The 21217-nt window shown below is 46.8% G+C and overlaps 1 protein-coding gene across 11 annotated transcripts in view; it reads right to left on the bottom strand.

Annotated features, from left to right (window-relative positions):
- Window positions 1–539: 539 nt before the first annotated feature.
- The window catches only part of Clxn (calaxin), a 41361-nt gene continuing 20683 nt past the window's right edge, over window positions 540–21217 (bottom strand). For 2 of the 11 annotated variants that reach the window (XR_015737077.1, XM_087903146.1), the window contains exon 7: window positions 540–1497. Coding sequence is in view for 5 of the 11 variants with exons in the window: in XM_087903146.1 (XP_087759272.1) it covers window positions 1408–1497 (90 nt within the window). In the remaining 6 variants the exon portion in view is untranslated. Of the gene's footprint in view, window positions 1498–13316; window positions 14068–16002; window positions 17207–19584; window positions 20186–21217 lie in introns of those variants that run through there. The other 9 variants (XR_015737075.1, XM_087903134.1, XM_087903151.1 and 6 more) reach the window with 5 other exon arrangements.

Raw genomic sequence — 21217 nt, 5'->3', positions numbered from 1 at the left:
AAGCTGGTTGTGGGATGCAGGGTGTAGGTGGCACTTGGCTCCTTGGCACCTCTTCAGCGCCGTGCGTCTGGGTCTGTGATTACCTGAGGCAACTCTCAGCAGGCCAGGACTCGCTTGTATACATAGCTGAGGGTAATGAGAACATCCTCACCCGCAGGTGCCTGCTGGGGGTGCAGTGCCTTGCTGGAGCAGGTGAGCCGTGCCTCAGTCAGGTGAGGGCAATTCTTACTGAGACGCTGGGCTCACCGGGCTTCCAAGCGCCACAGGCATGTCTAACACTGGACACCTCTACGAAGACAAAAGCTACCAGACCGCAGTCCTTGAGAGCCAGGTGTGATGGCACACGCCTGATGCCCTGGCTCTGGAGAGGTAATGCTAGCTTTGCCTACGTAGTAACATCTTGTCCAAAAACAAAACAAACAAAACAAAACAAAATAAAACAAAACAAAAAAACAAAAAATCCCTGTCTCTGAGGGAATAACCTCTAGTTTTATTTTGTTGCTTTTTTTTTTGGTAATTCTCTAAGAAGATGCAAAATAATGTATTGATTCATTTATTAACAAATCTGGTCTAAAAGTTTTATCAAAATATTACTCTACAGAGATGTCTTTGCATATGGAAGTCACATTTTTGACTTGCCTTTGCTTATAATACAAGCATCTAAGGGGCTTGTGCTCTTTTCCAAGATGCTTTCAGTCATTTGAATTGGATTCTGCATGGAACCAGGTGTCTCTTAGCACAAGTGACCATCACGTAGCCCATGATCATCTGAGAGTAGCAAGGCGTATCTCACAACATCTCTGCTTTTGAAAGTTTACATTTTACACCAAAACGTAGGTCCTTGAGCTTCCTGGGGCGTTCTTCATTGTGGAATGTTTGGCTACAATTGCTACAGCAGGGTTGCTTTTCTCTAACCCCATGTATTTTGTGTATTTATGACACTAGTTTTAAAATGAATTCATAGGCTCCGTAGAAGTTCAGCAGTCTGCACACAGACGGGCCACAAGCCCCTGAACATGCTCTCAGGTATTCATGGTTGTCTGGAAAGCCTGCCAGAAACTTCCCCAAACTTACCACAAGCCCTGCCTCCCCGCAGTTCATTCGCTACACCCCAGAGCCCCACATCTACCTGGCTCCTGGCACCACACAGGTCTGTTTCATCAATTCAGCTGGTCTCAGAGTTGCCCTCCTAGTGAAAATACAGTGGAAAACATTCCTGTATGCAGAGGAATTCTGTCCCCTGCGGGCATGTGGGCTTGGCCTTTGGTCCCAGCAAGCGGTTACATGACCACCTAAAGCCATGCTTCTTAAGATGAACATTCATGAAGACAGAGGCTGGGGCCCACACACCCAGCCTGGGGGTGGGGGAGGGGGGTGCACGCATTGCAGATGGAAGTGTCCTCTTCATTATCTCTGTTCCTGAGCAGTTTTACTCTGCCCAGGGCTGTGCCTTTGCCTGTTGATGCCAGGGCTGTCCCAGCTTTGCTCTGCTATGTTCTGTGGCGAAAGAGAAAAAGACAAGCTTACCTTTTGGAAAAGCTAATCTTAGAAGACGACGGAGATTGGTTATTTGGGTGGCAGTAGGGATTTGACTGAACTGGAGGACAGAAGACTGTGACCAGAGAGGGAGGAGATGGCTTTGTGGGGAGGGGTTTGGAGATGCCATCCAAGACTCAGCTCTAGACTCTCATCTGCACAGAGGATGTTGTTTTACTGTGCATTGATAAGAGTTGCTTCTGTAGGCAATAAGCAGAGCTGGACCCCTGGGTCTGTGCTGCTTTCTAGATTGAAGACTCTAGATTCTTTATTCCCCTGCCTTAGTCCTTTTCTGTAGGCTGGAAAGAGAGGAGCCTAATTTCATTTCCTGTCAGCCCTGTTCCCAGCAGCTCCCTAACTTCAAGACCTGGGAACTATGGAGCTCTGTGTTCCTTGCATACAGAACCTTGCATACAGCTTTTGATTCATAAGGGCTTCACTCCCTCCCTGGTCTGAACTCTAAGGACTGTTATGAAGGATTCAGGTGCTATTTCAGGTCTTGATCAGACATGGGGAATTGTTCCTGTTCTTAGTAAGGGGCCACATGCCTTACTATTTCTCATAGCTACCATTTTGACTATTTTTAATTAAATTTAAAGCATTAGTCAATTTTACTGGGTGCTGTTTTAGAGCTGACATACTTGGAAAACTCTTTTGGCCTCTGCAGCTTTTATGAGGCTCAAGTTCCCCTAAGAAGCGAGTACTCATCCTTCATCCTTGCGGGCTTGAATTTACATCTCACAATGGTAACACAACCCTGAGTTGGCCATTCCTCACCAGCGGAGCCTGTCAGTGCCGTGCGGAGGCTGCGCTGTTCGCTTCCATTTGGAGTGTATAAGTTTCTCAGCTTAGCATAGCACGATGTTGTTCATGCCAAATCCTCGATGCCAGGACAAGACCTGACTTATTATTACAACTGATCTGTTTTCCAATCCCTCCCTCCAGGCTTCCTTCCTTCAGTGCTGGGGATCAAGGCCAGAGTGTCATGAAAGTGCTTTACCACTGAGAGACATTTTTAGCCCTTCTATATTTTTCTTTTTACATCTAGAACTCTTCAGTCTACCGCTTTTCAGAAAAGTGAACATTCCTTCTGTTGTTGGTGGACACAGGAGAAGCCAGAGGGAAACCCAACCCAAGACTTTGGACAGAGACATTCCTGCTTCTGCTTTCAGGTCACCAACTTCTAGGCAGGGTGCATACTACAGAGACTGTGTGTGTGTGTGTGTGTGAGAGAGAGAGAGAGAGAGAGAGAGAACCAGTGTTGAGTGTACGTGTGTGTGTGTGAGAGAGAGTACCAGTGTGTGTGTGTGTGTGTGTGTGTGTGTGTGTGTGTGTGTGTGAGAGAGAGAGAGAGAGAGAGAGAGAGAGAGAACCAGTGTGTGTGAGTGTACATGTGTGTGTGTATGAATGTGTGCGGATATGTGTGAGGGTGTGGATGTATATGTAAATTTTACACACCCAGGAGAAAATTAGAAAGCACTAAAGGCCCTCCTCTAGGAAATTTTGTTGTTATGGTTGGCACAAAGAAACCCTGTTGGTCTCCTCTCAACACAAATTTTTTATTTATTTGTTTTAGTTTATAAAAATCAGAGTATTGAGGAGTTTGGTGGTAATAATGATGCAGTCAGGTAAAAAATTCTTTGAACTTTTAAAAGCTCTTTGTGTTTTCCTAACAGTTACTCACTGAAGGGCTGGGATAGGAAAAATGCAGGCAGGCTGGTGCCTGCTTTTGAGTGCCCGAGTTTGAGCAATAGTGTACCTACAATTCAGCCCGTCACTTTTTTCCCCTCCTGGTGGTGGCAGCAAGAAGTTGGACGGGTTTCCGAGTTCTGAGTACATTTTGTCCTCTGATAAAATGAATGTTTCGTTTCCATCTTTGTGCATATGTGTGAAATGGGTTCCCGTGCCCTGGTGGAAGTTACTGGTCTGTGTGAAAAACTGAGCAGGACACAGTAGGCCCCAGGTAGTCAAGGCCACCAGTCCAGCTACCCCTGGTTCACTAGGAAGCTGGAGAAGGCAGGACATTCACTACCATAACTGTTCCTTTTTCTTCCAGATGTCGCTGGTCACCTCTAGGCTCTGGTGTCCAATGATATGTGGTAGATGTTTCTGGCAGAGCTCCCCTTGTATTTGGAGAGCCTTAGAAGCTGGGCCTGGTGGGCAAGTGGCCAAGAGATGCTATCTTTCTAACATCTGCCGTCATCTTTGCTGTGTGGGAACTAATGGCTGCGTTTGAATAATTAGGTCTTTGCACCACAGCACAACAAAAGCAGGTATTGCTCCATTAAAGCCAACGTAATTACTGTAGCTCACTTACTTAACCCTCCTTTCATCCCCGCAGAACCTGCAGTGTTTGCGAAGGTCTGGACTCCAGTGTCTCTGGCCCTGGCTACTTGGGGTCAGACGCCTCTTCAGAGTCTTCCCTCTGCTACCCACAAGCACTGGAAAGGGAGCTAGCTACCTGTGAGACAGCACTGAGGACACAAAAGCCTCTGTTTGGTCATGTGTGAAGTCTGTTCCTTCTACCAGACTGTAAGCACAGACTCTGCTTCTCTTTTCGAGTCTGGAGCTAAGGTCTGCTGACCTCTCTGGACGTAGGTACACTCATCTGTTCGTCACCACATCTGCTCCATCTACCTCCAAGCTGCCTGTAAAGATCAAATGAAGTCACAGATATAAAAGTGATCTGCAAAGTATTAAAATGCCACACAAATCATAAAAACGCTGCAGTTCCCTGGGATGAGGCACGAGGACTCTAACCTTGTCAACTTTGGGCTCAAAATAAGGCTCTATAACCCTTGCTTTTTAGGAAATTAGACTGCAGGGTGACCAAGATAACCCTACAAAATAAGTGTCCTGTCTTACAAGAAACCCTGGCCTTCAGAATTACGTTCCTAATGCATCGTTATGAAAGGTTACATTTGCTTTATCGTGAGTTCTTTTCCCCAATCAATAGAACAGCATTCCTGGAGCACCCGCTGCATGGTGTTAGCCAGACTGAGGCAGTCAGTGCCTTCACCGGCACCAGCACAAGCGTGGGGCATTGGTACATATACAATCTTCCCAGTTTCTTAGAATCTGGGAAAATCATGCCACATTGCTGGTAAAGACACAGAAGGCCCAGGATTCAAAGAAGGAAGGAGGGAATTCCTATACTTCTTTTTCTCAGATTTAATTCTAGCATTGAAGAAGAGTCATAGAAGAAATGGAGCACATCTCAAGGTGGCTGGAGTCAGTCTATGAAGGAGAGGTGAATGGGTTAAAAATGGTAGTGATTGGGTTTCTGTGAGCCATCTTTCAGAATGTGCCTCGAGATGCACAGTCCTTGCCTGCTTCTCTCGGAGTCAACGTCTTATGCTGGGTCTGAGTGGCCTGCAGTCCAGGCGTGAAGCTTTGGTGTGAGCTAACAGTGGCGGGTAAACCTTTCAAGTCTTAGCCCTGCATCTTGAGTTCTCCCATTGCTCAATATGGCAGGCTCCTCTGTGTCTAATGACACGCCCTCAGCTCTACCTAGCTCTCCTAATAGTATCTTAATGAGGGGACAGAAAAATGACACTTATTGCTGTGGAGAGGGCACGAGTACCATATCTGTTCTGTGCCCTGCAAAGGTAATGTTTTGTAGAGTGTATAGACACTTCCGGGCAGGACCTACGGAGGGCTAAATACAGCCAGTGGCGCAGGAAAACAGAGCACTAGAGACATTCTGAGGCTAAGCTAGAGGCAAGTCTCATGCATGAATACATTATTCGAAGGAAGAGAAGGGCAGAAAATGCCATAAAGAGAGGACAAAATGTTGGGAGCCTGGACATGAGAGTATGGCATGAAGGAGTGTCAAGGGACACTGAGTTTTAGACGCAGAATCCAGAGAATCATGATCAAGGTTTAAAAAGCTGAGATTGGTATCAAAGAGAATGCCTTCAGTTACTATCAGTCCCTAGAATGGCACGCCAGCTATGCCGTGGACACTATGAAGCCAGCATACAGCAGATTATCGATATGGATGCTTATTCCTCATAAGGAAAGAATTGCTGAAATCCAGGGGGCCATGAGAGACTCCAGAGCCTCTAAAGTCTACGATTTGGGATTGAGAACACTCATTGTTGCTCTGTCCCTCAAATGGTGATTTTTATACACTAGACAAGACATGAAGTGATTGTGTCTAGGGCCTCAGTGATACTCGTGTAGATGAGTAACTCAAAGTCTTTTGCTGAGGGTGAGATGCTTGCATGTGGAACCTGGGGTGCTCTGACTTCTTGGTAGAGATCAAGATAGTGTCATAAAGGAAGAGAAATTTGGTGGAGAGGAGAAGTTGGAGTTTTGTGGGCAGAAGGAAGCCCACTCTGGGGAGCGATAAGATATAGGGACATGTGGTGAGGCCAAGTGTCCAAACATACAGGCTGAAGTGACTTGAAGGAGCTAGACTCTCGGGGGCTTCTCAGAATGTTACAGCCAGCTTTCAGAGGCGCCACCTGCTTTGACACCCTTTCCTAGACGGCAAAAAACTGCCTTATCTAAACTGTGGTGACTTGCTGAAGAAGGAAAAACTATCTCAGCTGGAGCTGAGATCATCATGTAATTTTACCCCGGTTTGAGCACGCACGTCCTCTTTTGCTGGGAATGTGTGGTAGCAAGGAGTTTGGGAATCCGCACTATTGCACTGTGAGAAGAACTGAGACAATCACTTCCTTCCCCCAGCGCCGCCCTCGATCACCAACTTCCACACAGCTCTCCGCAGAGCAATGCAGCAGTCTTACAGACGGTGACCGCTTGGCTGACTGTTGTAGCTTGTGGCAGTACATATAGTACATGCTTACAGCAAACTAATGTTGCTGTCATTTGGAATCTGTTCGGGTGTGTCCCTTTTAGAAAGCTACTTACTCACACGCACAGTGCTCAAAGACAGACATCGAACAGGCTCTTCCAGGCAAAGGAAAGCACTTCTCAGTTGTAGATGCAGGAAAGCCCATGGTTGACCTCTTCTGTTTTCTCAGAAGTATGTTTAATTTTGCTTGAAGTCCAAAGCGAACAGGAAGCTATTTCAGCCTATGTTATGTTCAGTCCTTATGGATGGAATAAAAACACCGATTCCTTTCCTTGAATCCATGTAATATGTCACAGGCCTTCGGGGATGTATCAGGTTTTGAGAAACAAACCTGGCCCCTTGCTTTATATTTTTGTATGCAAAGTGGTGTCCCATTAGCTTTCTTGAGAGTCATCATAGCCTAAGCACAAGAACTCACCAGAGATCTGATTTGGAGGGGTGTTTTCTACTCCACAATGTCTTGGGATCCAGGCATTTGTACCTTTAACAAATTCAGACTTACTCCTGTCCATTGGGTCACGGGGAACAGCAGCCGACAGAGCTGGTGATGTTTGTGTTTTTGTGGATTTACTGAGAGAAAAGAAAATATGTGAGAAGGAAAAAGAAGTAAAGCGCAGAATGACCACAGGATGACACAGACCTTCCTCCATGCTCCTGTGTACAGAGATCATATGCCCTGCCCCTCTTCAATAGTGCTGAAATCTTCACCACAAGCAGCCGCACTGATGAAGGGGTTCAATTTTACATTTACTTTGGAGCACTTTGCTTGCTTGAGTGTTGCTTGCCACTTTCTCACAAAGCAAATGGGAGACATATTAGACACTGGCCTAGGATCAAAGCCCATTTTAGAAGGCAAGAGGCTGGGATGTCAAGAGACACGTATTCTCCCTGGTGACAAGGGGCTATCTGGAGGCTTGCCAGGGTATTCACTGACACCCCTCCTTCAGCACAGTTATCTAACGTACTCACCATCAGACCTCCAGGCTGCTCCACCCCCTCAGGCCCCCCCAAACTCTACAGCAGCCTATGTGTCATCAAAGCTGCCAGGACTGGAGACTCCACCAAACCACTCCCTCTCCTGCATCTCCTCCCACTGCAAACCATAATCTTGCAGACAGACAATGAGGATAGGATAGCTATTCAGAAAAATCGCGTGGCTGGGGAGGCTTAGGGCATGTCCTGACTGCACCTGCAGGTTTTCCTTTCCTGAGGCCGCTCGGCACTGGCTGTGCTGCACCTGCTGTGGGCCAGCGCCTGCCTCTCAGCACATACCTGGGACTCGGTACAGGCCCTGGCCTGCTCTACATCCTGCTGCCCCATTCCACCTCCTCTGCCCTGCTCCACAGCCTTGAGAGGCCAGCTTGTTGTTCCTGCCACCTGATGCCCTCTAATCACGCACCCATGAAAGACACAGAAAAGCGGCAGCCTTAGCTCTTCTGCCCTTCTCTCCTGCCGCCCCCTCCTGATGTCCTCTAATTGTGGCCCCAGAGAAGAAACAGAAATGCAGCAATGTTTTGCCTGTCTCGCTGACACGGGAATGGTAGGACAGTGCTTGCCATGGTTCTGTGTGCTTCTGTCAGCAAATCAGTCTCACGGTTATGGGCTCCTACCTGCGTATACCAGACAAGCTTAGAAGAGTGATGAGCCCATTCCTTCCGTTCAACAGGGATGGGCAGCTGTAGCAGGCTCTTTTACGGTCAATTGTTTCTTTTTAGAACCGACATGCAAGCTTTCTATTAAAAAAACAAACAAACAAACCAGCAACAAGGTATTTGCAGCTAGATGTTGAAGTTTTATATCATATACAAGCGCCAATTGATGTCCACAGGCGGATTTATTCACAGAGACAAGGGAGTGCAAAGAAATGAGTAGGCATTAGGCTGCCCACGGGCAGGGAAAGGGTCACAAAGGAGACAGGCGACATAATGGTCCTGTTCTTCTGAACTTCCCCATCACAGGCTGAATCCCCAAGGAAGTCAGCTTTCAAGGGCCTGCAATAATTTTGTTGCTGTGGTTTGTCAGTCGGCACTCAGCAGCAAGAAAGGTTTGCTACACATGATACGACAGGTGCCACCAACTTTCCTGACCAACACCGCGGTGTGTCTACTATAAATTCTCTTGTGCCAGCAACTTAGAGTCCTCTTGAACCTTCCCTGGTGGGCATTTAGGTTTTCCCCGAACTTTCTTGGAGAAGATCACACCTGCTACATAGATGATAGGTGAATGGCTTTTAGGTTCAGTCACTCATGTCAAGGAACTCTGGTGTTGCAAAGAGGGAAGATAGCAAGCACCTCCCCAGGTGAAGGGAGCAGGCAGAGCTGTACTTTCCCCCCACACCTAAATGCTTTTTCGCTCGACAAGTCCATGGGCAGGGGACTCTGTGCCGGTGGCCAGGGCCATCCAATTCAGGGAGCGTAGGGTATGAAGAGCAAAACGGAGGCAGAAATAAACAGAAAGCAGTGTGTTGGGGGGAATTTTCCTGATAGATTAAATGACAGCCTGAGGTACAGAGCAAGCCACAAATTACTGAGGCAGAGAGGGTTGTTCTGTGCCTACAGGCTGCAGGCAAATGCATGCAGATGTAATGACATGTTGAGGGGATTAGTGCGTGTCTTGGGCACTCCCTGTTGTAGCTCCCAAGGTTTCTATGGAGCCTTCCACAATTAGGAATGCAGGTAGAAAAAAGGGACAGTACAGGACTTCTGTCTACCTCATGGGCACACTGGGCCTAATCCAGTAGTTCTCAGCCTTCTTAAGGCTGCAACTCTTTAAGACAGTTCCTCATATTATGGCGACCCTCCCCAACCGCAAAATAATTTTGTTGCTACCTCAAAATTGTAATGTTGCTACTGCTGTGAATTGTAGTGTAAATATCTGATATGCAGGATGTCCAATATGAGACCCCAAAGGGGCTATGACCCACAGGTTGAGAACCACTGAAACGTTAAGTTTACTGGTTGTTCTTCAAGAGCATCCCACTGGCAGGTAGTCTTACCTTTCCCAGTAGCTATGAATCAGACTGTCTTACTGTATTTCTACAAGGAAAGAAATGCTTTCTCCTTGCAGGGCTATCAGCCACCAAAGTATTCTTCCTGATGATGGGCTCCTGGACTCTTCCTATCTGCAACAAAGACCAATTCCTTTTATCCAAGGTTTCTTCGGGTGTGTATAAAATTAGGCTACCAGCTGCCTTTCAACAACTTCCATTTGTTGAGAGACTGATTGCTTTTCTTTAAGAACTTGATGCAACTGAATTAATCCTTGGCTTTCCTTATTCTCTGTGACATGGTGAGTTCTCTTGTAGTTTACCATATCATTCCCAAAGCTGAAGTCTTGCTTTGGGGAGTCCAGCGCTGAGCTTCCCACATGTCTATGTGAGTTTATTATGAACTGCCTTCAAAGAGAAGACAGCTTTCTGGATCCATATATGTTCTCTCCTCACAGAAGCCCAGATCAGAGATATTCATGGTTCCTAAAATGATAGCCCCCAAAGGAGCTGCTCCACTTGCTGCCTTCTCGAGAATGGAGCTTGGTTATGCACCACATGGGCAGAACACACAAGACACTGACATAGTCTAGAAGCCTCTGCTGGCTCCATCAGGATTACCGTCTGGCTTGATTTTTCCGGTGTTTGTGCTGAGCTTTTCCCTTCCTGACACCAGAGGTGTGTTTACCTCAAGGAAAGCTCACTGTTGGCTTTAGTGTGCCTAGCAACACCTAGACACGAGCAGATTCCTATGGCCCTCTTTTCTCATGGTTCAGTTGTCTTTCTCACTCTTGCTTCTCTCTCCTGCTCACATTCATCTGTCCCGATGGCATCCATGAAGCATAATTTTGTTTCTCTCTGCTCTATAGGGATTAGCATTGTGGCCAATAACAGCTTTCTCTTCACAAATGTTTGCAAGAGTCAATTTAATGACTGCAGAAGGTTTATGTGGCCTGGTAAAGGCCTTCCTTTCCCAATCATAACTCTTTTTCATCTGAGAAATTTTTAGTATGTGACTCTAGTTATATGGGTATATAAAATAGGTACAAAATCGAATGGTTACTGATGAATCCGAAATTTATTTGAAAATAGTGTGTTGGCACATATATAACTTTGCCCTTTATAAAAGATGAAAACGTGCATTTACTACTGATGGGCCTGCTTATTTGTTTTTACATATGGAATTAAAAGTTGTGGCTGAATATCTTTACTGTTGTTAGAGTTGTTCTATATTTTGATTTTTGTGATCACCAATGCCAAGAATATCTCTTTACATACATGCAAACATACATTCATACATAGTGTAACAGATGGTAGACGCATAGTAAGGACCATTTTATAAATTGTTGAATTTTGTTCTAATTCCAACCCCAAATTCATTTGATGATAATTTTTATGAAATTTAAATCAGCAATGCCAATAGAAAACCTAAAATGTAACATTCTAACACAATATATTTCTAAGATATCTTATACATGGAGGAATGATGTGGAAAGTATGTCTTTGTTTACCACAATTAAACCACTGTGCTTCTGTAAGAGCAGAAGTGTTGATGTTTTTAAGTAAAAACAAGGCAACCCCTAACATTTCATGGTCACTACACTGAGACGAGGTGGTTCCAGAAATGTTCGGTGGCACTGTGCAACTTTAGGGCATGCACAGAGTAAGCACGCTGTGTGGGGGGAGAGCAGCAACCAGGGTTTCAGTGGGGCTGTGTGACGCCAGGTTGAGCGCCTCCTGCAAGGCCTGGACATCCTGCACAGTTAATGATCTTGTATTGCTGCTAAATTTTTAGTACCCCGCAGTTTAGTTATGTGACACCATATGTGCTGTGGAGCAGAATGTAAGACGCGACAGCCTGAGGTCACAAGAGCAGGAGGGTTGTCCCTGCCCCTTGCCTCGGCAGCACAATAAGACCAATCCTGTTGGTGGAAGACTGGGTGAGCCAGCCCTGCAGTTGTGAGCATGAGAAAGCTGTTCCCACTACTGCCATGTAGCAGCGTGGATGGGGGAAAGATGTCTCCCTTACCCTTTGCCCCTTACCACCTGCAACAGATGAGAGAGCTGACTCTTCCCCTTATCAGCTTCAATACTTAGGAAGGGGCCCTACGTCTTTCCCAGGCGGCACACTAGAACTGACCATGTCAATGGAGGTGTGGATGAGCCAGCCCTGATGTTGTGAGCATGGGAGAACTGTCCCCATTACTCATCTGTCATGTGGTAGCATGGCCGGGGAAAAGATGCTCCCCACTCCCACCCATCAATACCTTGAGGCAGGTGGAAGAGCCGGCTCTGAGTTCCTAAGAGCAGGAGAGCTGTCGCTGCTTCACGAGCGGCAGCCCTCAGGAATGCAGCCCTACACCATGCCCGAACAGCACAGTAGAGCTGGCCCTGAAAGTGTAGGTATGGGATAACCCACCCTGAGGATGCAAAAGCCGAAGAACGGGCTCTGCCCCTTGCACATCGCTGTAAGGGCTGAACTATACAGGGCAGTTCTGGAGAACTCACCCTGGTGGTGAAGACAGGGGAGAGCTGGCCAGACTGACCAACCCTGCAACTACCCAGGCCCAGAGCCATGGCTATGCGTTGGCCCAGCCCAACAGCCACCCCATCTGTGATCTGCTGGAGTACTGGGGTGGGGGAGAGGGTTGAGGGTGCCTTCCAGACTCAGGGCTATAGGATCTCCATGACAGAGAGCAGTAACGGGATGTCCAGGATGAATCCCAGTGAGGGTCCAGTGCTGATGGTGTAGCAGAGACCAGCCGATGATTCTTTGCGATGAAAATGTATGGATAAAGGGTTTTGCAGTGTGACTGACTGCACCACACTGTTGCTTCCATGATGAAAATTTTCCCTTCTTATTTTTTCCTTTGTTTCTCTTAATTTTTTTGGGGGGGGGGGTGGGGGTGGAGATAGTGTCATGAAGCATAATGTGAAAGACACAAAGAATAAATATAAAGAACTTAAAAAAATAAAGAAAAAAATAAGCTACAGCCTAACAGACTTAGGCCCCACTTTGCCATCCTGGATCTCCACAGCCAGTGTCCACCAGACTCCCTGCTGCACTCATACATGGGAGTCTGGAGTGCATGTGGGCAGCCACATTCAGTGCTGCCAAGAGTAAAAAAGAACGTAGTCAGAGCCTAGAGGCTCATCCTCCACCCTTGTTCTTCAGACGGCACCGACTTCATATTACCTGGCTATAGGGTCAGTCTGCCTCCTCTCTTCCAGGAGGTATCTAGGGAGGCCAACAAGCTGACAAAAGACTATGTGGAGAAGTTTGCTGTCCTCACTTGCAGGACATGAAGGAAGCTGCAGCAACAGACGGAAGCAAGGACACAGGTCTCAGAGGAGTGGGGCTCACTGAATGTGGAAGTGAGTTTGCTGCATCGGTGCATGTCCATGTACACATTCCCGACACAGACACACAGAGGAGACGTGGGGAAGGAAGGCTGCAGCCACAGCTTGCTAAGAGCAGATTCCAAACTGCTCAAAAGCTCGCATAGCCTACTAGCTGAGCGCCTAATAACAGGTGGAGAAAAGACTTTTTTTCACAGCAACCTGTGTGTGCCTGGGGCATTATTTTTATAAAGACAGCATGATTGAGAGGGATATTGATTTGATGTGGAGTCAGCACTCTCTGAGAGGGGACCATTATGTTCTGAGTTGAGTACTTTCATAGGGAAGGTATTTGTGCAACATCTAATGAGGAATGTCTCAATCACCTACTCAGGGAAGCCAAACGCCACCTGTCTAGGCTCCCTCCAGGCATGCCCAAGAAGGGTGCTGATTCCTGGCGGAACTCCAGTTCTTTTCAAGAGCTGAAGATGGGCCAGCAGCAGGTGGCCCTCTGTAGTCAGAGAGTTCTGGGAGATGACCAAGCTAGTTGCTGAAATCATAGCCACTCTTGGTAACGTGACACTGAGTGGGAAGATATGTCAAAACAGTGAAATATGCCAAAGCACACAGATCTTTACATGAGAAATATCTCCATTTAATAGTCACGGAAGCTGGTGTTTCTAGAGCATCTTGTATATATCAGCCCCCTTGAAAAAGTGTTTTTATTCTAATCACTTAAAACTTCCTTACCATGACTGGTATTTTGATGGAACTCCCAATTCCACAGCAAACACTACAGCTATGTGCTCAAGGCACCTGAATAGGGCTGTGGTCTCACCAGGCTGTTGGGCCTGTGCCCCAAGGCTGTAGGCTGGGTGGAGCTTAGTCATCTGGGGTTGGGGGAGGGTACTCAGCCGCTAGAATGATGCTAAGGAAGTCTTACTCAGATCTAGTCATGAGGGTGGGGTTCAAAAAAAAAAGCATAGTGCAAATTTCAAGCTCCCAGCATAGGCAGCTGCTCCAGCAGGAGGGGAAATAAAGGTGTCATATCCCTAGCTCACCTGCAGCTTAGGACAGTTCACCCATCTTTGGTTTCTTGTGACCAGAGGCAGGGTTTATTTCTTTATCTCGTCTTTCTTTCTGTCCTCCCCATCTCTGTTTCCCCCATCTCTCCTTCCCTCCCCACTCCTTCCCTCTCCATCCTGGCGGTCAGCTCTTACGTTCTCATTCTTCTTGCTCATTTTCCCGGATTGAGGAGTTTACTTCCCAGGGTATCATACTCTTACATTCTCCCCAGAAACAGCTGGACTCTGGAGGTTGCACTGGGTGCTCTTCCCGTGAATTGAGGCAGCCAGGAAAGTGTGCAGAGGAGGTAAAGGGAAGCCTAGGGAAGAAGGGATGAGTCTGAGGGAACCCTGGCCCTTTCACACAGACCAGATGTCTTGAAGCTCTCTTGTTGCCTAGATGTCAAATGCCACCGGGAGCCTCTGAAATCTGCCTATGGAAGTATGGAGGATCCTTTAGCATGCGACTTCCCAGAACATCCCCACCAACGGGGTATGGCCTTAGGTTCTCCTTTCTCACCTCCAGGCCCTCATCCACTACCTCTCCTACCAGGTAGCATCTATGCAGCTTCCTCTCTCCTCCCAAGAGCTTCCTCAGTAACTTGTTCCTCCACCAGTTACCTCCGGTTTCTCTCCAGGCTGTGTCTTTTGGGGTTCTTTGGGATCTGCATTGCTTCCTTCGGGCATCATTTTGAAAGAACCCAGTTGCTCCCTGTTTTCTGTGACTTTTGATCTAGAGCCTGCTTTATGGCCTAACACTTTATTTTCTGCACCCCCACCCCAGCTCCAACCATGTGGTGGAAGGCCTTGGTCTGATCTTTCCACCATCTTGGGTTGCTCACATCAATGCTACAACAATGGTTATATGTGAGTGCCCTCGTCTCCTCAGTCCCCAGACCCCTTTTCATAAGCCCTTCTGTTTCCAGCTGCAGAAAACGATTGCTTATTTGTGAAACTACTTCTGATTGTAGGCCATGGGAAAGACTGAGAGGTAGATTTAAAAAAATGCTGCACACCCTCCATTTGCAGCCAGACCTAGTTCTTACTTGGATACACATAGAGAGTTCAGAAAGCCACAGGAAATTCTCAGAACTGTGGGCAGTGAGTGGGGTTACAAGACAGAGTCAGTCTTGGGTGTGGAAGACAGTGGGCATCGCCCAGGTCAGAAGACGATGGCATTCTGTCCTGTGTTTCACAGCCATGGGTTAATGAGGGGGTGCTTTGCAAAGCAGATCATATGGGACATCTTCATCACCATGGCCTAAGCTAGGTCAACTTGTCAGAGAGTCTAAAGCTGTTGCACCCCCTCAGGCACCCCCAAACTCTGCAGCAGCCTATGTGTCATCAAAGCTGCCAGGACTGGAGACTCCACCAAACCACTCCCTCTCCTGCATCTCCTCCCACTGCAAACCATAATCTTGCAGACAGACAATGAGGATGGGACAGCTATTCAGAAAAATCACGTGGCTGGGGAGGCTTAGGGCATGTCCTGACTGCACCTGCAGGTTTTCCTTTCCTGAGGCCGCTCGGCACTGGCTGTGCTGCACCTGCTGTGGGCCAGCGCCTGCCTCTCAGCACATACCTGGGACTCGGTACAGGCCCTGGCCTGCTCTACATCCTGCTGCCCCATTCCACCTCCTCTGCCCTGCTCCACAGCCTTGAGAGGCCAGCTTGTCGTTCCTGCCACCTGATGCCCTCTAATCACGCACCCATGAAAGACACAGAAACGCGGCAGCCTTAGCTCTTCTCTCCCGCTGCTCTTTAGAAGAAAAGTCATGCAAGAAAACAATGTCTTTTTCTTAACTAATCTTTCCCTCGGAATCCCTACCCCATCGTTTGCCTTCTCCCTTTCTGCTCTATCTAGTGCCATTTATAAGACAGCTGCTCTGTGGTTTCCTCCCTTGCCCTCCTTGGAAGAAGAAGAAGAAATCTTTTTGCACATGCTTTTTCCATTTAGTATTGTCTTCAGTTGCAGTGGCAGAAGTGAGCACATATCATGTGGAAATTGGAACCTGATTCCAGAGACCTGGAAATGGGGAGTCTGCTCACTTCCTGGTGGATACCAGACAGTGTGCCAGGGCTGTTGGGCGCTCTTCTGCATTGAAAGGACTAAAATACAACATCAAGTAATTAGAAACCCACAGAGCGCAGTGACTTTCATTTCCCTTGTTCAGATGCATGGTACCTGGTTAAGACAGCAGCACGGAGCCTGCGCAGAGATTCACTGGCATTCACTAACTGTGCACAAGTTCATGTGGGGTTTTAGGTTTATATGCTTTCACACAAATCAAACTTTATTAGTCTGTAATATACACTGGGGTCAGTGCAAAAAGCACATTTAATCATTTTGACCTATTTTGGTGTTTTGTTTTGTTTTGTTTGTAGTGAGAATTAAACCCAAGGCCTCCTGCATGCTAGGGAAGTGCTCTACCACTGAGCTACATCCTCAGTGACACATTAAAGGTTGAGTTTAGCTTTAAACTGTATTCATTAGTTGTAGTAAACACCATACCATAGTTTCTTGTGTTTGCCAGTTAGTCCTCAAAGCCTCTTGTTTTTGTCACCTTCCTCTCCAGATATACTCCCCGTTATCACCAATGATTGACCATAAAGGAATATTCCCTGTCCTCCAATAGACGAGCCCAACTTAAATTCTCTATTCTTTTCATAATTCAGCAATGGCCCAGCCTATCTTCTCTTTTCATGATCAGGTGACTGGCTTTGGATTCACCAAGGTAGGGACAGCCTGGTGACAACTGCATGGAAGCCACCTCATCCGGAAGCCTGGTAAGCACAGTGCCTACGTGCCTACGTTCCTAACAGGAAATCCGAAGAAGTGCTGAGGGAAGGAGAGTCAGTGGCTGCCATTGCATGAGTATTTTAGTGCAGCGACAAACTGCGGCCATCAGGATGTATTGGAAGATTCTTCAGGAATATAGAATACTCAGGTCACAGCAGGCATGAGGCTACAGGAGCAGATGCTCTTCTTTAACAATAGAAATTGACAAAGTTTAAATCTTGGGCGTGTTCATTGCCAGTCGTGAATAAATATCAAATTTCAAGATTATCTTAAGTCCAGTTTCCTCAGTCTGTGTCCGAAAACCAACAATAATGTTAACCCTTACCTGTTAGTTGTGGGAAATGGATGAGATAATGGGGAACAGAAAGAATAGTTGAGGCTGCGGGGCTGCTTCTAGTTCTTTTCTGGCCTTGGCATATTTATGAAGCATTCACCAAGAACCATTTCTCCAATGGTTTGCGTATTCCAGTCTGTTCTGTACTTCTCTGCTAATGGAAGTAGCAGGTGGTTCCTCCCAGAAGGTTCTAACTCCCAAGAGGACATCAGTATTCTCTTCTTTCAGTCTCGTGGACCCTTCATTGTCCCAGAGTCCGTGTGATGTAGCTCCTAGATGCAAAGACCTCACCACTTGTGGACAGACAATTGGAAGCTGCATCTCACTTTAAGGGAAAAGCAGATTGTATTTCATTCAAATGTTTATTAAGCTGACAAGTCCCCACTCCAGTGAGCCTGCCTGTCAAGGGCCACATAATAGGGCCAGTGTGGAATTGAGCAGTCAGGAGGAAAATAAAAGTAAACAAGAGGATGTGTGTCTTAGGGGGATAAAATTCTCCTGGCAAGGAGGTAGGAAATATACATGAGTCCCAGGTAACCTCGGGTGCATGGGGGGGTGGGAGGGTCGATGGAGGGGGAGAGGACTAGAGAGAAGGGAGTAGGGGAGGAACGGGGAAAGCTTGGTGGCCGGGGATGGGGGGGGAGGGAGGTAGGATGAATATGGGATCAGGGAACAATATATTTCAACTAAGGGAGCCATTTTAGGGTTTACAGGAGACTTGATTATATATGGGATCCCAGGTCCAAGGAGAAATCCCCCAGATTGCTCTCTGGACAGAGGAGAGGGTGCCTGAATCGGCCGTGGCCCATGACCATACTGATGTATATTTTGCTTATCACCATAGATCCTTCCTCTGGCGAAGGACGGCTATGCAGTCGGAGGCCCACATTGGAGGACCGGATTGAGCCCCCCGAGGTCCGGAGGGGGAGCGGAAGGAGGAGGAACATGAAAAACGAAATCAGTACTGCGAGGGATGCTATCACCCACTGATACAAGGGAACGGATCTGATGAGAGTTTACCAGGGCCAGCCGGACTGGGACTGAACGAGGACGTGATCTAGACAGATTCTCGGAATTTGGCCGGATTCTCTGACTGTGGCTGGCCCGGGGTCTTTCTGAAAAGCCATTGACTATGACACTGGGACCTGTTTCCTCTGCATATGCTGGATTTTGGGGATCCAGTCTGTTTGGATGCTAGCCTTCCTGGACCTGGAGGGAGGGGGAGGGAGCTGGAGCTTCCCACAGGGCAGGAAACCCTGACTGCCCTGGGGGACGGAGGGGAAGGAGGGGGGGAGTGGGGGGAGTGGGAGGGTGTTGGGAGGGGGGGCGGAATTGGAAACTTTTATAATTTAATAAAATTTACTATAAAAAAAAAAGAAAAAAAAAATAAAAAAAAATAAAAAAAAAAAAATTCTCCTGGCAAACAAGGTAGGAGGCACGAGATACATAGAAAGCTGTGAGTTATCACCCGCTGCCGACAGGTGATGCTATCCTGGCCAAAGCATCTCAATGTGATGGCTTTCACATTCCCCATGAAATAAGCATGTTCCCCGAGACGTATGTGCTCCATGTGTGATTGGGCTGGCTACAGAGTGATAGATAGCACAGGCTGGAATATCTCTCTAGTGAACACCTGCCTCACTGATAAGGTGACATGAAACCACAAGTCACAGGTTTTCAAACTGTGACTAACACACTGGTGGGTCCTATCTCTGGCTCTTTTATTCTTCCTCTTTCTTCTACTCCCTTTTCTCTTCTCTCTCTCTCTCTCTCTCTCTCTCTCTCTCTCTCTCTCTCTTTCTCATACTCTGTCTTTCTCTTCTCTCCTGCCTGCAGTGTAAACCCCAAACTTCTCGTCAAAGTTGATGAGAACTGACAATTAGCTCTGGCAAGAGTTAGGATTCCTGAGGAGCTACTTAGATCTCAGCTGAGGAACTTATTCACCATGCTTTTATCATATTTGATTTTAACTCCCCTTATTAACATTCGGTTTAAATGGATGTACCTGTATGTGTTGGAAGGGAGGGGTCATCAACCATGACCCCATGACAGGTAATGATACAGCCAATGCCTGGAGTGAGGTCATCATTTACACAAAAGATGAGAGGCCAGACAACTGATTTAGACCACAGCAACTCTTCCTGTATCGCACAAAGTGGTAACCTAATGCATATTGGATGACTTCACGGAGTGAGCAATTGCAGGCCCAGTTTCCTACAAGTTCTGTCTTGTCCACAGAGATACCTGTGGAGAAGAATGCAGGGCTACCAGTTTTCGGTGGTGGTTTTCAAATCCTGGAGGTACCAAAAAGTACTTTTCCAAACAGAGTCTCTGTGCTGCTTGTGGGATGGTGTGTATTTATCTTAGAGGGACCCACGGTGGTTTTTTGATGGCAGGAAAAGGAAAGCGAAAGTTTTAAGGACCCCCAGCAAAGAATGATACTCTAACCTGTCTAGATGTAAATGCTCCTCATTATTCCAACTCAGTAACCCCAGGGCAGGCAGGGGACTAGCCTGAATGCTGGCTGTGCTTTGGTAGTAAGTCAAGTCAAGCTCAGCAGCACGGAACGATGGCTCAGGATGGGCCAGAAGGGAGACAGCTGGTCCACCACAGAACTTTGTGTGTTTAGATATGCCTGGCATCAAAGGAGATGTTTGTTGAAATCACTGGAGTTGCCACAGCAATGAAATTAAGAGTTTCCAATAACTTTGACACAGTAGCAAGGGAAAGTTTTATTCACATGGGGATGGGAACACGGAAGCTGTGCTTCCATGCGTATTGGGAAGTCAATGGACAAGGCCTATATGCCCTTTGAGTCATGTGCCAGCATCATCTGAAGATGCACTGATTTTGTTTGGAACTTTTTATTCGTATTTTATTTTTATTTTTTAGATTTAAACAACATTATATAAAAGGAGGGTTATTCACATGGAACTTAATACACAATCAATAAAAATTTGGATGCAGTGTGTTTTTAATCCTCTGGTCTACTTGATCCAAAACAGTGTCATCTGGAAACAGGACTAGGAAAATACTTCCATAAAATTGGCCTATAGGCATGTCTGTGAGACACATTTTTGTTGTTGTTGTTGAATGATTGACATGGAAGGGCCTAACCCACCGTGGACAGTGCTACTCCTAGGCAGGTGTTTTAGGGTAATATAGGAAATCAGGTCGAGCAAGCAACAAGGAGCAAGTAAGCAGCATCCTCCACGGCTTCTGTTTCAGTTCTTCCCTCCAGGTTCTTTTCCTTCCCAAGTTGATTTTGGTCATGGTCTTTATCACAGCAGCAGAAAGCAAACAGCTATTGTGATAAAACAAACGACACAAATCACCCATTAAGAGGAAATGGGAAGACTGCTCTTATCAGTGATGAGACTGGTGGTCTCTAGACCAGGAGCAGATCTGTGAGGGCCACAGGACCACACATGACCTCAATGCAGCAATTTACTTCCACAGCCACTCCAATAAAACTAGTTGTGAAGCACACGAGATGGGCCTGCATGCAGGATGTTCACCATTAGTCGATGCCACAGCAAACACTACAGTAACTTAACTCTACACAGTGACCAGCAGACCTGACACTGCCCGTGCCACTGACACATGGAAGGCGAGACAAGCCAGGCTGTGGACAAACCCTAACCACCCTGAAAAATGTTCCCAAGGCAGCCTCTTGAAGGGATGCAGTTTCCACAGAACCACATGCAAAGCTGCACATGTTGAGAGGTGCACAGAGACGGGCCTTGAAAAACTGGAAGGACTCACCAGAATATTAATCAATATTTTAGTCTTTTAGCTTTTTAGTTTTCTTAAGCTTGTGGGTTTTTTTTTGTGAGCCACAACTGCACAAGAAGATGCAGTGCAAACTGAACAAAGGCCCCAGCTTTGTGCTTTGCAAATCTACACAAACGGCCAACAATTATATATACATGAAAAACCCAGTGTTGCCACGTTCCAGAGAAGAATGGGCCCAAAGTACATCATGGTGTCACCTTCCCAGTTTTAGTGCCTAATGGTTGAGGGCATACAAAAATAACAAAATCATGCTCATGGTTTATGGAAAAAAGAACCCTCACAGCACTGGTAGAAGTGTACATTAGGATAGCCATCATGAAAGAGGGAAGCGAAGTGGAAACAGAGCTACCAAATGAAATTCAGTCTATCGTTCAGAGTGACGCTGGAATCTTGCGTTCATTTCATAGCATTCTCATGGTACAGAAGCAAACTGTCTGCCACTAGACAGAAATGGACACTGCCATCATTATCTACATACATATATTTCATATGCATTCGAAGTGAGATGTTAGTGAGCTTTTAAGATAGGATTTTATATAAT

Source organism: Myodes glareolus, chromosome 2 (assembly GCF_982192425.1).
Source record: "Myodes glareolus chromosome 2, mMyoGla1.1, whole genome shotgun sequence".
NCBI lineage: Eukaryota > Metazoa > Chordata > Mammalia > Rodentia > Cricetidae > Myodes > Myodes glareolus.
This window is presented reverse-complemented; position numbering and strand designations above follow the sequence as displayed.